Source organism: Salmo salar, chromosome ssa18 (assembly GCF_905237065.1).
Source record: "Salmo salar chromosome ssa18, Ssal_v3.1, whole genome shotgun sequence".
Lineage (NCBI taxonomy): Eukaryota > Metazoa > Chordata > Actinopteri > Salmoniformes > Salmonidae > Salmo > Salmo salar.
The window spans coordinates 18,551,895-18,567,931 of record NC_059459.1 but is presented as its reverse complement, the minus strand read 5'-3'; the positions used below and the strand labels follow the sequence as shown (position 1 = coordinate 18,567,931).

Sequence of the window (16,037 nt, the reverse complement as noted above, 5' to 3'; positions counted from 1 at the left end):
AAGCGTCGGCTGGAGTGGTGTAAAGCTCGTCGCCATTGGACTCTGGAGCAGTGGAAATGCCTTCTATGGAGTGATGAATCACACATCATCATATGGCAATTCGAAGGGCGAATCTGGGTGTGAAGGATGCCAGAAGAATGCTACCTCTACCAATGCATAGTGCCAACTGTAAAGTTTGGTGGAGGAGGAATAATGGTCTGGGGCTGTTTTTTATGGTTTGGGCTGGGCCCCTTAGTTCCAGTGAAGGGAAATCTTAACGCTACAACATAAAATGACATTCGTGATAATTCTGTGGCAAGAGTTTGGGGAAGGCCGTTTCCTGTTTCAGCATGACAATACCCCCGTTCACAAAGCGAGGTCCATACATGGTTTGTCGAGATCGGTGTGGAAGAACTTAACTGGCCTACACAAAGCCCTGGTCTCAACCACATCGAACACCTTCGGGATGAATTGGAACGCCAACTGCGAGCCAGGCCTAATCGCACAACATCAGTGCCCGACCTCACTAATGCTCTTGTGGCTGAATGGAAGCAAGTCCCCGCAGCAATGTTCCAACATCTAGTGGAAAGCTTTCCCAGAAGAGTGGGGGCTGATAAAGCAGCAAAGGGGGGATGAACTCCATATTAATTCCCATGATTTTGGAATGAGATGTTCGACGAGCACGTGTCCACATACTTTTGGTCATGTAGTGGAAATATGAGTTGAATGGTAGAAGTGTTGTCTCTGTTCTCATGGCTTGACTTGTCACAACATCAGCACTTTCTGAGTCAATAACTGATGTCACAAACACATGGTGTGGCAACCAACAACAGTTTGCCTCATTTTTCTCCAGACGTCACAAGATCATGCATTATGTTTGGCTAATGGGACACTAACAGTTTAGCAGACACTCTTATACAGAGCAACTTACAGTTGTGACTGCTTATGTAGTGGTCCCCTGTGGGAATCAAACTCTCTACCTTGGTGTTGCAAGCCCCATGCTCTACCAACTGAGCCACACAGAACTCTTGAGCAGCTGGGTAAAATTAAACTGTCAAATTGTGTTTTATGTTGATGTGTCTGCAGGTACACAGAGTGCATCCACAGTGAGTCATGTGTCTGTGAGGAAAGGAAGCTCCATCACCATCCCATGACTCTATGATCAGAGCGACCATTCAAAATCCTGGTGCAGAGTATCTGATTGGTTTGGTTTCTCTACTGTAGAACTCACAGACCATCCTAAGAGCAATGCTACAAGCTCAATTTTGTGTGACCATGACAAGTCTAAGTGATTCTGATTAATATTGGTGTATTGTGGAGATGACAGATTGGGTAGATGATGGGGTTGGACTCCAGCTATCTGTTACTCCAGGTGAGATCCATGCACTGCTGGAATTAATTGTAGTGCTCAGTAATGTCCCATAAAGTAATATCCCATAGTTGTCCTGTTGATGAGGGTATTACTTGTAAGCAGTCATACACATATTCACCACATTAATAAATTGGTAGATTACAAACATTCCTGTGCATCTCCTGGGTCAGAACAGACTGTCATCCACTCATGGTTCCTCATCACCTCCTTGTCCTGGACATCCTTTATTTCACCGGACTCTCAGGTAAGTGAGGGAAGACATTTTGTTGTTTGATATTATTAGGCTCACTTCCTCCAAGTCAGATACTGAGACTGAGTACATGCTGAAAGTCATAACACTTGTAATGTTCTGTTTACTTTGTCCACAGACATTCTAGTCACATTATGGATTTTCAGTACTTTGTCGTCAGAGGTATTGATTCATTTTATATGATTGAATAGTGATAGTGTCCATAATATATGCTTTATCTGATACATTACATTAGTCTTTCTGTCTCTATGAGTTCAGGTATTCCAGGCCTTTATGTTGACCAACAGGTGACTGGAATTGTAGGGGGGAGTCTCACTGTCAATTATTACTATGGTAATTCTGGAGCTATGATGTGGTGCTATGAGGTGCTATTGTTCTGTTGCAGTGTTGGGAATTTAGATGGAGAATCAGTAGAATTAAAGTGAATCATTGATGCCAATGGAAAACAAGTTGTGATAGTGACTATGAGTGGACTATAATGAAGAACACATGCTGGTACCAGTGTGCATTGGGAGACCTACTGATAACTGTTCATATGACTGTCAGTCAACGAACTACAAAACAGAATCCCAACACCATAATTAAAAACTGAGTGACTATGTACAACAAACCATACTTTAATCCATGCTTTACTTCCCACAAAGACAAACATGTGGTGAAGAAAGACCTCAGTGCAGTACCTCTGAAAGTCAGTGAATGGCTAGCTGACAATAAGAGTCCATCTTGTTCGGGTCCAAAGTTCAACTGAGGAAATCCCCTAGCTTTAAGGTGGTAGTAGGTGACACATTCCTGAGAGAATTATTTTAACAAAGACTATGAAATAATGAAGAACGTTTTTAAACATTATTTTTGGCTTATATTTCTCATGGAAGTTGATGAATAACACCCAGGGACATTACATTTACATTTACATTTAAGTCATTTAGCAGACGCTCTTATCCAGAGCGACTTACAAATTGGTGGATTCACCTTATGATATCCAGTGGAACAACCACTTTACAATAGTGCATCTAAATCTTTTAAGGGGGGGGGGGGGTAGAAGGATTACTTTATCCTATCCTAGGTATTCCTTAAAGAGGTGGGGTTTCAGGTGTCTCCGGAAGGTGGTGATTGACTCCGCTGTCCTGGCGTCGTGAGGGAGCTTGTTCCACCATTGGCGTGCCAGAGCAGCGAACAGTTTTGACTGGGCTGAGCGGGAACTGTGCTTCCTCAGAGGTAGGGAGGCGAGCAGGCCAGAGGTGGATGAACGCAGTGCCCTTGTTTGGGTGTAGGGCCTGATCAGAGCCTGAAGGTACGGAGGTGCCGTTCCCCTCACAGCTCCGTAGGCAAGCACCATGGTCTTGTAGCGGATGCGAGCTTCAACAGGAAGCCAGTGGAGAGAGCGGAGGAGCGGGGTGACGTGAGAGAACTTGGGAAGGTTGAACACCAGACGGGCTGCGGCGTTCTGGATGAGTTGTAGGGGTTTAATGGCACAGGCAGGGAGCCCAGCCAACAGCGAGTTGCAGTAATCCAGACGGGAGATGACAAGTGCCTGGATTAGGACCTGCGCCGCTTCCTGTGTGAGGCAGGGTCGTACTCTGCGAATGTTGTAGAGCATGAACCTACAGGATCGGGTCACCGCCTTGATGTTAGTAGAGAACGACAGGGTGTTGTCCAGGGTCACGCCAAGGTTCTTAGCACTCTGGGAGGAGGACACAATGGAGTTGTCAACCGTGATGGCGAGATCATGGAACGGGCAGTCCTTCCCCGGGAGGAAGAGCAGCTCCGTCTTGCCGAGGTTCAGCTTGAGGTGGTGATCCGTCATCCACACTGATATGTCTGCCAGACATGCAGAGATGCGATTCGCCACCTGGTTATCAGAAGGGGGAAAGGAGAAGATTAATTGTGTGTCGTCTGCATAGCAATGATAGGAGAGACCATGTGAGGATATGACAGAGCCAAGTGACTTGGTGTATAGCGAGAATAGGAGAGGGCCTAGAACAGAGCCCTGGGGGACACAGTGGTGAGAGCACGTGGTGCGGAGACAGATTCTCGCCACGCCACCTGGTAGGAGCGACCTGTCAGGTAGGACGCAATCCAAGCATGGGCCGCGCCGGAGATGCCCAACTCGGAGAGGGTGGAGAGGAGGATCTGATGGTTCACAGTATCAAAGGCAGCAGATAGGTCTAGGAGGATGAGAGCAGAGGAGAGAGAGTTAGCTTTAGCAGTGCGGAGAGCCTCCGTGACACAGAGAAGAGTAGTCTCAGTTGAATGACCAGTCTTGAAAGTGAATGGTACAAACGTCTACATCCACTGAAAAAAGTGCTAAAATATTTTTGTGTTTTTAAGGTAAAGGACAACTGACTTTCTATTAATACTTTTTGGAAACCACATTTGAAACTATTTTACACTGAATAAGATGTGATATTTCCTAAAAACAGAAAAGCCACCGCGAAGTAGGAATGACCCAACCAGCAACATGACATTTTACATGTACTTTATCTGTACCATTGTAACTCATTCGATGACCATAGCGAGGGTGTAAAGTGGTTATGAGGTTATCAGTGTATTAATTAAGGATGGTGAATATTCCACAAATAATCATCATATAAACAAGCATATGTATTAGCATACATTTTGACACATTTTGACCATATCAGCCTTGGTCAGGTTTTCAACAGTTCAACATCATTGAACACACAAGGTCTGGCACAGGGCAATGGTTGAACTATGTTGTTAAAGCAGGAAGAGAGTTGAAGATAGTGATGTCTATGTGAATCAGGAAGTAGTCAGTTGCCTGGGTGCCTTGATTGCTGACACACCAGTACTCCCACACAAACATAAATACTACCAGAGACATCATCTCTCATCCATTCATGGCTCCACATATCCTCCTTGTCCTGCACATCCTTTTCTTCCTCACCGGACTCTCAGGTAAGTGAGCGAAGACCTTTAGTTGTTTGATATTATTAGGCTTAGTTCCTTCAAGTCAATCAGTGAAAACATGCTTAAAGTCATAACACTTGTAATGTTCTGTCTTCTTTGCCCATGGACATTGTGGTCACATTATGGATTTCAGCATTTTGTGGTCAGGTGATAGATAAATGCTGTTTTTAATGATTTATCTTGTGAAACAGTTGTACTTTTCAACAGTTCTATATTTCTAGTTGTTGCATAACACATTTAAATAAGACTTCAAGTAAAAGAGAACTAACATATTATTAATAAATAGAAGAGAAAAAGTGCCGGTGTCTATCAATATGAATTTTAACAAATGTGCAAATGTATTGTGATCGAATAAGAGCTGTTTCAACAAGTGTTCAAATTGAAATACATTAGTTTAGTCTCGCGCGTAGACGCGAGCACGACACTCGTTCTCTTTCCTTTCTAATGACAACGGAATTGTCCGGTTGGAATATTATTGAAGATTTATGATAAAAACATCCTAAAGATTGATCATATATATCATTTGACATGTTTCTACAAACTTTAATGGAACTTTTTTGAGTTTTCGTCTGGACTTTGTGCCCGGGCTTTGTGCATTTGGATTACTGGACTAAACGTGCAAACAAAAAGGAGGTATTTGGACAAAAAGTGGAACTTTAACGAACAAAACAAACATGTATTGTCTAACATGGAGACCTGGGAGTGCCATCAGATGAAGATTATCAAAGGTAAGTGATTCATTTTAACGCTATTTCTGACTTTTGTGACACCTCTCCTTCTTTGGAAAATGGCTGTATGGTTCTCTGTGGCTAGGCGCTGACCTAACATAATTTCATGGTGTGCTTTCGCCGTAAAGACTTTTTGAAATCGGACACTGTGGCTGGATTAACAAAAAGTTTAGCTTTAAAATTATGTATAATACTTGTATGTTTGAGGAATTTCAATTATGAGATTTCTGTTGTTTGAATTTGGTGCCCTGCAATTTCACTGGCTGTTGGCGAGGTGGGACGCTCATGTCCCAAACGATCCCAGAGAGGTTTTAAACAGCTTGGAAAATTCCTGAAAATAATGTCATGGCTTTAGAAGCTTCTGATAGGCTAATTGACATCATTTGAGTCAATTGGAGGTGAACCTGTGGATGTATTTCAAGGCCTACCATCAAACTCAGTGCCTCTTTGCTTGACATCATGGGACAATCTAAAGAAATCAGTCAAGACCTCAGAAAAAAATGGAAGACCTCCACAAGCCTAGTTCATCCTTGGGAGCAAACACCTGAAGGTACTACGTTCAACTGTACAAACAATAGTACGCAAGTATAAACACCATAGGACCACGCAGCCGTCAAACCGCTCAGGAGGAGACGCATTCTGTCTACTAGAGATGAAAAGTGCACACCAATCCCAGAACAACAGCAAAGGACCTTGTGAAGATGCTGGAGGAAACAGGTACAAAAGTATCTATATCCACAGTAAAACGAGTCCTATATCAACAGAACCTGAAAGGACGCTCAGCAAGGAAGAAGCCACTGCTCCAAAACCTCCATAAAAAAAGCCAGACTACAGTTTGCAACTGCACATGGGGACACAGATCGTACTTTTTGGAGAAATGTCCTCTGGTCTGATGAAACAAAAATATAACTTTTTGGCCATAATGACCATCATTATATTTGGAGGGAAAAGGGGGAGGCTTGCAAGCCAAAGATCACCATCCCAACCCTGAAGCTCGGAGGTGGCAGCAGCATGTTGTGGGGGTGCTTTGCTGCAGGAGGGACTGGTGCACTTCACAAAATAGATGGTATCATGAGGATGGAAAATGATGTGGATATATTGAAGCAACATCTCAAGACATCAGTCAGGAAGTTAAAGCTTGGTCGCAAACAGGTCTTCCAAATGAACAATGACCCCAAGCATATTTCCAAAGTTGTGGCAAAATGGCTTAAGGACAACAAAGTCAAGGTATTGGAGTGGCTATCACAAAGCCCTGACCTCAGTCCTATAGAAAATTTGTCGGCAGAACTGAGAAAGCGTGTGCGAGCAAGGAGGCCTACAAACCTGACTCAGTTACACCAGCTCTGTCAGGAGGAATGGGCCAAAATTCACCCAACTAATTGTGGGAAGCTTGTGGAAGACTAACTGAAACATTTGACCCAAGTTAAACAATTTAAAGGCAATGCTACCAAATACTAATTGAGTGTATGTAAACTTCGGACCCACTGGGACTGTGATGAAAGAAATGAAACCTGAAATAAATACTTCTTTCTACTATTATTCTGACATTTCACATTCTTAAAATAAAGTGGTGATCCTAACTGACCTAAAACAGGGAATCTTTACTAGATTAAATGGCAGGAATTGTGAAAAACTGAATTTAAATGTATTTGGCTAAGGTGTATGTAAACGTCCGACTTCAGCTGTATATACTAAACATTCCCAAACTTGAATCTTAATTTTTTTTATATATATATTTTAGTTGATTAGTTATAGATTGTCTCCATAGTTTAGTAGTATAGTAATTTCCATGTCAAAGCTAAATATGACTTTAATTGTTCAAGTGTTGCCTCTGTTCTAATGGATGGACATGGGTGTGTCAACACCAGCAGTTACATCTAAGTTACTGTCTGGTGTTACAAACACATGGTGTGGCTGCAGTTTGCCATTTTTTTTTACAGAAGTCACAAATCAAGCATTACAGTATGTCAAGTTGTTTGGCTGATCATATGATGGGACTTATGAGCAGCTGGGTAAAATGAAGTAATCTAAATGTGTTTTCTTTTGTTGTGTCTACAGATACACAGAGTGTGTCCACAGTGAGTCATGTGTCTGTAAAGCAAGGAAGCTCCATCACCATCCCATGTCTCTATGATCAGAGATATAGTATCAATGTGAAGTACTGGTGTAAGGGATATTATTGGTTAGGTGGCTCTACTGTTGTATGCACTGATCATCCTAAAACCAGTGGAAAGACCACAATCTCTGATGACATCAACCAGCGAGTCTTCACTGTGACCATGACAAGTCTTAGTTCTAGTGATTCTGATTATTACTGGTGTATTGTGGAGAGGAAGAACAAGGCAGATGATGGGGTTGGACTGCAGATATCTGTTTCTCCAGGTAAGATCCAAACACTGCTATGTCTATTAAAGCAGAATTAATAGTAATGCTCAGTAATGTTCCATAATAGTCGTGTTGATGAGGGTATTACTTTTCCCTCTACAAAGCAGTCATACATATTTTCACCAAATGAAATCCATAGAGGATATTATATTGGTTGATTACATCTCTGTGCAGTTCCTGGGTCAGGACAGACAGTGTGTTTGATAGAATCACATGTTGCTGTATCATCATCAAACACACTGTCTGTTCTGTATGCTCTAGTCTATATCTATTGTACATACTATCAGTGACTGAACCAGTGTTTCAACATACACTTTCTCAGTGTTATATGAATATCAATGATGACTAAGTAGTCGCCAATATATATATTGGTGTATTCTTTGTCAGACTCATCCAATCACAGCCTCTATCATTGTGTTCAGGTACTCCAGAACTCTATGTGGACCAACAAGAGCTGACTGGAGTTGTAGGAGGGAGTGTCACCGTGTGCTGTTACTTTAGTTCATATGGAGGCAGCGGGAGGTGGTGCAGGATGGGAGGCTCGTGTGTGGCTGTGGGACATTCTGGGGATTTAGATGGAACATTTGTGAAGTTAGTGCAGGAGCAGAGAGAAACCACCAACGGTTATGTCTTAATGGTGAATATGAGTGGATTGATGATGGAGAACACTGGCTGGTACTGGTGTGAAAAGGGAGACCTACAGATGCCTGTTCATGTCACTGTCAATCAACCAACCACAACACAGAGCACCACCACCATCATCACAAGTAAGTACAGAGCAATCCCATATAACCAAGTATGATTCCCTTTTTATTCATCCATGTCACGCCCTGACCATAGAGAGCCCTCGGGGTTCTCTATGGTGTTTTAGGTCAGGGCGTGACTAGGGGGATTTCTAGTTAGTTTATTTCTATGTTGGTGTAGGTGTATGGTTCCCAATTAGACGCAGCTGAATATCGTTACCTATAATTGGGGATCATACTTAGTGTGTGCTTTTTCCCACCTGCGATGTGGGATATTGTTTTGTGTGAGTGCCTTTGTGTGCTACATTTTGCATGATCGGTATATCTTTGTTTTTTTCTGGGGGGAAGTTTCACGAGCAATACAAATGTGGAACTCTACTCACGCTGCGTCTTGGTCAAATTGTTTAAACGACGGTCGTGACAATCCAATGTTGTTAGAGATTAAGGAACATTGAAATGCCTTTTCTGAAACAAAGTGGAAATCTGTTGACCACGCATTCTCTTGAGATTATCCTGTCAGTCATGATAAAGATCATTAAGAAAATGAAATGAAACGTTTTCATCATAGCTACCAACCAGATTTTAAATGAATACTGATAATAAGAATTGGATTTTAATACATGTCACAAATGAGCTAAAATAGTGATTAGTTATAATCATCATCTGAATTACCTGGTTCAATTTATTTGAATGTCAATGATACACCAGTCAGTTTATTGGAGATACTTTATCATTTCTGTCTCTCACAGCAACACAAACTCCGACCACACACCAAACATCACTAATCAGTGCTGAGTCTATTACTTCTCAGCCCACAGTCACCCCTTCTGTTACTACAGACCAGAACAATGGGGGAACTGACGAGATGCAACAAGAGAAGAACCAGAGGTCAGTATTCAGTCTGCTGCATATCCCTCACTTTAATAGCCATCCAAACAGTTGGTTATACTGTAAGGGTGTGGGGCACCTGACTAGAAAGGCTGATCAAAGCAGAGACAGGTGTCTGGGTTAACAATAATACTTTGAATTCCCCAAATTACAAATGACTCTATTTGATTTTCAGCTATAGAGGAGTGTATACAAAACAAAACACTTTCCTTAAATATTCTTGTATCACTTCCACATGGTTTGATATCTTTGTGCGTGTCCTGTGACTTGCCTACAGGAGGTCTGTGGATGACTTTAAAGCAACTTTTCACACTTCCACATTAAAATATGAAAACTAAGATGTTGAGCAGAGGAGGCTTGTGGGGTGAACTATAGGAGGATGGGCTCATTTTAATGGCTGGAATTGAATGAATGGAATGCTATCATTCCCTGTATTCCATTCCAGCCATTACAAGGAGCGTGTCCTCCTATCTCTCCTCCAAACAGCCTCCACTGATGTTGAGTGGTCAGGAAATCAATAGATATACAAGAAGTGTTCTGAAGAAGGACAGTAAAGTATGATAGCTTATGTTATCTCTTTTTTTAAATACAGGAAGTTCCCCCTGGACAGTTATCTCTCCAAAAACGGTCTATCTGACTGCAATTTTTATAATGTCATGACAAAGTGATTGTGTTCTTCTACAGATTGGAACGCATTTTCTACCTGGTGAAAGCTGGAAGTGCACTGCTGTTCCTCCTGTCCACCATCATTGCTGTGGTGAAGTTCAGGGAAAACAGACATCAAGATGATACCAAGGATGCATAGACACCAGAGAGTTGTTTCTGGAGAGATCAAGGGCCAAATTTACCAACAGTTTGCACCAAATACTTTTTTCCTGAAAGAAACAACAACACACTGAGTGTACAAAACATTATGAAGGAGTCACTTTTACTGTAAATAGAATATGTTTCTAAACACTTCTACATGAATGTGCATGCTACCATGACTACGGATAATCCAGAATGAATAGTGAATAATGATGAGATAAAGTTACAGATGCACAAATATCATACTCCCAAGACAATTACAATAACAGAGGAGGTTAGCATTTTTTGGAGGGTGGGAGGGGTGGTACGATATTTGTGCGTCTGTAACTTTCTCACTCATAATTTTTCACTGTTCATTCAGGACTTTCCGTAATCATGGTAGCATCCACATTAATGTAGTAGTGTTTAGAAATGTATTCTATTCTTATTTACAATAAAAGTGACAACAAAAGTGACGACACACTACATTACTTACCATTAATTTCTATTGGGCACAAAATAATCTGAAACACAACCAAAACAAAAAGCAAATGGACTAATTTAATATGTATAAATGAATTTGTCCCAAAACGTTTAGTCCCCTAAAAGGGGGGACTGTGAACAATAGGTGTTGTAATTTCTAAACATTTCACCCGATATGAAAGAAAATATACTCAAATTAAAGTTCACAGTCTGCAATTTAACCTCACAGTAATTGAAGTTAAATTGCAGACTGTCAAAATTCAAAGTGTTGAAGTACAGAGCCAAAATAACAAAACATGTGTCACTGTCCCAATACTTTTGAAGGTCATACTTTTGGCCAGGTGAATCCAGGTGACTGTTATGATCCCTTATTGATGTCACTATTTAAATCCAATTAAATAAGTGTAGATGAAGAGGAGAAGACAGGTTAAAGAAGGATTTTTAAGCATTGAGACAATCGAGACATGGATTGTGTATGTGTGCCATTAACCTCTACAGGATCGGTGGGATCCCCGTGGGAACGTTGAGCTAACATAGGCTAATGTGATTAGCATGAGGTTGCTCCTTGGTCTAATCATTACGACACCCGTTACAGAACTACCCACCACAAACGGAACAAGCAGCGGGGTAAGGAGCTGGAGAGGAATTATGTGGACTACAGGGAATCGTGGACATGGGAGGAGATTCTGGACGGGGCTGGACCATGGCACCAGGCTGGGGAATACCGTCGCCCACCAGACGAGATAGAGGCAGCCAAGGCAGAGCGGCGCCGGTATGAGGCGTTATACACGCCAATTGGGAAGCACGAGAGGCACCCCAAGACATTTTTTGGGGGGGGCACACGGATAGTTTGGCTGGGCCAAGGGTGAGCCCTAAGCCAACTCCCCGTGCTTATTATGGGGAGTGTATGGAGTGGAGAGCGCCGGAGTATGCGGAAGTGCGCACGATCTCGCCCATGCAAGTGCCGTGCTAGAGTGGGCAAGCAGCCTGGAAGGAGGATGCCTGCACAGCGCATCTGGCCACCGGTGCGCCTCCTAGGCCCAGGCTACCCTACGCCTGCTCTACACACGGCAACCATCAGGCCTCTGCACAGCCCAGTTCTCCCTGTGCCAGCACTCCGCTCGTGCAGGGCTGCTATTACCATCCAGCCAGAACGGGTTGTGCAGGAGGTGCGCTCCAGACCTGCAGTGTTTACCCATGGCCCGGTGTATCCAGTTCCTGCTCCTCGTACTAGCCCTGAGGTGCGTGTCTCCACTCTGGCGTGTCCAAAGCCAACATCACGCACCAGGCCTCCAGTGCGTCAGCCCAGTCTAGTACGTCCTGTTCCCGCTCCTCGCACTAGCCTTGGGGTGCGTGTCACCAGTCTGGTACCTCCACTACCAGCCCCACGCACCAGGCCTCCAGTGCGTCAGCCCAGTCCAGCTCGTCCTGCTCCTCGCACTAGCCCTGTGGTGCGTGTCCTTAGTCTGGCACGTCCTAAGCAAGCCCCACGCATCAGGCCTTCAGTGCGCAGTCCCCGTCAAGAGCTTCCGGTGACAGTGCCTCGTCCAGAGCTTCCGTCAACAGTGGCACGTTCAGAGCTTCCGGCGACAGTGCCCCGTAGAGAGACGGCCCACAGTCCGGAGCCGAGAGAGACGGCCCACAGTCCGGAATCGGCGCAGCGAGAGTCGCCCTACAGTCCGGAATCGGCGCAGCGAGAGTCGCCCTACAGTCCGGAATCGGCGCAGCGAGAGTCGCCCTACAGTCCGGAATCGGCGCAGCGAGAGTCGCCCTACAGTCCGGAATCGGCGCAGCGAGAGTTGCCCTACAGTCCGGAATTGATGCAGCGAGAGTCGCCCTGCAGTCCGGAATTGACGCAGCGAGAGTCGCCCTGCAGTCCGGAATTGACGCAGCGAGAGTCGCCCTGCAGTCCGGAATTGACGCAGCGAGAGTCACCCTGCAGTCCGGAATTGACGCAGCGAGAGTCGCCCTGCAGTCCGGAATTGACGCAGCGAGAATCCCGTGGCGCGTTATTCAAATACCTTAGAAATGCTATTACTTCAATTTCTCAAACATATGACTATTTTACGCCATTTTAAAGACAAGACTCTCGTTAATCTAACCACACTGTCCGATTTCAAAAAGGCTTTACAACGAAAGCAAAACATTAGATTATGTCAGCAGAGTACCCAGCCAGAAATAATCAGACACCCATTTTTCAAGCTAGCATATAATGTCACATAAACCCAAACCACAGCTAAATGCAGCACTAACCTTTGATGATCTTCATCAGATGACAATCTTAGGACATTATGTTATACAATACATGCATGTCTGTTCAATCAAGTTCATATTTATATCAAAAACCAGCTTTTTACATTAGCATGTGACTAGCATGTTACTAGCATTCCCACCGAACACTTCCGGTGAATTTACTAAATTACTCACGATAAACGTTCACAAAAAACATAACAATTATTTTAAGAATTATAGATACAGAACTCCTCTATGCACTCGATATGTCCGATTTTAAAATAGCTTTTCGGTGAAAGCACATTTTGCAATATTCTAAGTAGATAGCCCGGCATCACAGGGCTAGCTATTTAGACACCCAGCAAGTTTAGCATTCACCAAAGTCAGATTTACTATAAGAAAAATGTTATTACCTTTGCTGTCTTCGTCAGAATGCACTCCCAGGACTTCTACTTCAATAACAAATGTTGGTTTGGTCCCAAATAATCCATAGTTATGTTCCAACAGCAGCGTTTTGTTCGTGCATTCAAGACACTATCCGAAGGGTAAATAAGGGTTACGAGCATTGCGCATTTCGTGACAAAGAAATTCTAAATATTCCATTACCGTACTTCGAAGCATGTCAACCGCTGTTTAAAATACATTTTTATGCCATTTTTCTCGTAAAAAAGTGATAATATTCCGACCGGGAAAGCCTGTATACGTACAAAGAGAGAGAAAATAAATACATCTCGTGCCCTCGTGCACGAGCGTGAGTCTCAGAGTACTCTGACCAGCCACTATCCAAACGCGATAATGTGTTTCAGCCAGAGGCTGCCTCGATATCATTCAGCTTTTTCCCTGGGTTCTGAGAGCCTATGGGAGCCGTAGGAAGTGTCACGTTACAGCAAAGATCCTAAATGTTCAATAAACAGAGGCAAGAAGAACAACCACTTGTCAGACAGGCCACTTCCTGGTGAGAATCTTCTCAGGTTTTTGCCTGCCATATTAGTTCTGTTATACTCACAGACACCATTCAAACAGTTTTAGAAACTTTAGGGTGTTTTCTATCCAAAGCCAATAATTATATGCATATTCTAGTTACTGGGCAGGAGTAGTAACCAGATTAAATCGGGTACGTTTTTTATCCGGCCGCGTCAATACTGCCCCCTAGCCCTAACAGGTTTTAACCTTCATACCATAAACAGTTCTAACTTGCCAGTGTCTGCTTATGATAGCCAAGTGTGTCCTTTCTCAGCAAAGTGCTTGCTCCCAGTTTACGAGAACACCTTACATTACATTACAGCGGTTTGATTTGTTTGATCTGAGCAATTTTTAGCTAGCTACATAGCTGTCTTTGTATCAACGATAATTGTGTAGTTTAGAGTAATTATCGAGGTTAGCTAGCCAGCTATTTTCGTCCGCTGCGACGCCGTTCTCCAAACTTAGTCAACACTGCTAGCTAGCCAACTTCTACCGACTAGCAGCACTGTAGAAACTAATACATTACAATGGAACGATTTAATTAGTGTAGTGTTAGCTAGCTAGCTACATAGTTGTCTTTGCTGTCTTTGTATCTAAGATAATTGTGTAGTTTTAGAGTAAGCTAGCCAGCTATTTTCGTCCGCCGCGACGCCGTTCTCCAAACTTAGTCAACACACCTAGTCAACATCAAACCCACTGCTAGCTAGCCAACCTTTACCGAGTAGCAGCACTGTAGAAACTAATACATTACAACAGAACGATTTGATTAGTGTAGTGTTAGCTAGCTACATAGTTGTCTTTGTCATAGTTTGATAATTGTGTAGTTTAGAGTAATTATCGAGGTTAGCTAGCCAGCTATTTTCGTCCTCCGCGACGCCATTTTCCAAACCTAGCCAACTTTTACCGACGAGCAGCATTGTAGAAACTAAATACATTACAAAGGAACGTCTTGATTAGTGTTATGTTAGCTAGCTACATAGTTGCCTTTGTATCATGATAAAGGTGTAGTACTGAAACTATCGAGGTTACCTAGCCAGCTACACTTTCAAACAAAGTAATGAACGCAGCCACTGCTAGCTAGCCTACTTCACCAGCCAGCAGTACTGTATCATTTTAGTAATTTTAGTCAATAATTTTTGCAACGTAAGCTTAACTTTCTGAACATTCGAGACGTGTAGTCCACTTGTCATTCCAATCTCCTTTGCATTAGCGTAGCCTCTTCTGTAGCCTGTCAACTATGTGTCTGTCTATCCCTGTTCTCTCCCCTCTGCACAGGCCATACAAACGCTTCACACCGCGTGGCCGCTGCCACTCTAACCTGGTGGTCCCAGCGCGCACGACCCACGTGGAGTTCCAGGTCTCCGGCAGCCTCTGGAACTGCCGGTCTGCGGCCAACAAGGCAGAGTTCATCTCAGCCTATGCTACCCTCCAGTCCCTCGACTTCTTGGCGCTGACGGAAACATGGATTACCACAGATAACACTGCTACTCCTACTGCTCTCTCATCGTCTGACCACGTGTTCTCGCATACCCCGAGAGCATCTGGCCAGCGGGGTGGTGGCACTGGAATCCTCATCTCTCCCAAGTGGACATTCTCTCTTTCTCCCCTGACCCATCTGTCTATCTCCTCCTTTGAATTCCATGCTGTCACAGTTACCAGCCCATTCAAGCTTAACATCCTTATCATTTATCGCCCTCCAGGTTCCCTTGGAGAGTTCATCAATGAGCTTGACGCCTTGATAAGTTCCTTTCCTGAGGATGGCTCACCTCTCACAATTCTGGGTGACTTTAACCTCCCCACGTCTACCTTTGACTCATTCCTCTCTGCCTCCTTCTTTCCACTCCTCTCCTCTTTTGACCTCACCCTTTCACCTTCCCCCCCTACTCACAAGGCAGGCAATACGCTTGACCTCATCTTTACTAGATGCTGTTCTTCCACTAATCTCATTAAAACTCCCCTCCAAGTCTCCGACCACTACCTTGTATCCTTTTCCCTCTCGCTCTCCTCCAACACTTCTCACTCTGCCCCTACTCGGATGGTATTGCGCCGTCGCAACCTTCGCTCTCTCTCTCCCGCTACTCTCTCCTCTTCCATCCTATCATCTCTTCCCTCTGCTCAAACCTCCTCCAACCTATATCCTGATTCTGCCTCCTCAACCCTCCTCTCTTCCCTTTCTGCATCCTTTGACTCTCTATGTCCCCTATCCTCCCGGCCGGCTCGGTCCTCCCCTCCTGCTCCATGGCTTGACGACTCATTGCGAGCTCACAGAAGAGGGCTCCGGGCAGCCGAGCGGAAATGGAGGA

General features: G+C 43.9%; 1 protein-coding gene across 1 annotated transcript; it reads left to right on the top strand.

Annotated features, from left to right (window-relative positions):
• The first annotated feature begins 4,390 nt into the window (after positions 1 to 4,390).
• LOC123728701 (polymeric immunoglobulin receptor-like) lies at positions 4,391 to 11,004 on the top strand. The gene is made up of 5 exons (XM_045700848.1): positions 4,391 to 4,514; positions 7,313 to 7,636; positions 8,062 to 8,406; positions 9,132 to 9,270; positions 9,955 to 11,004. Exons 1-5 carry the CDS (start codon positions 4,457 to 4,459, stop codon positions 10,073 to 10,075), a joined length of 987 nt encoding a protein of 328 aa, XP_045556804.1. The 5' UTR covers positions 4,391 to 4,456; the 3' UTR covers positions 10,076 to 11,004.
• The last annotated feature ends 5,033 nt before the right edge of the window (positions 11,005 to 16,037 follow it).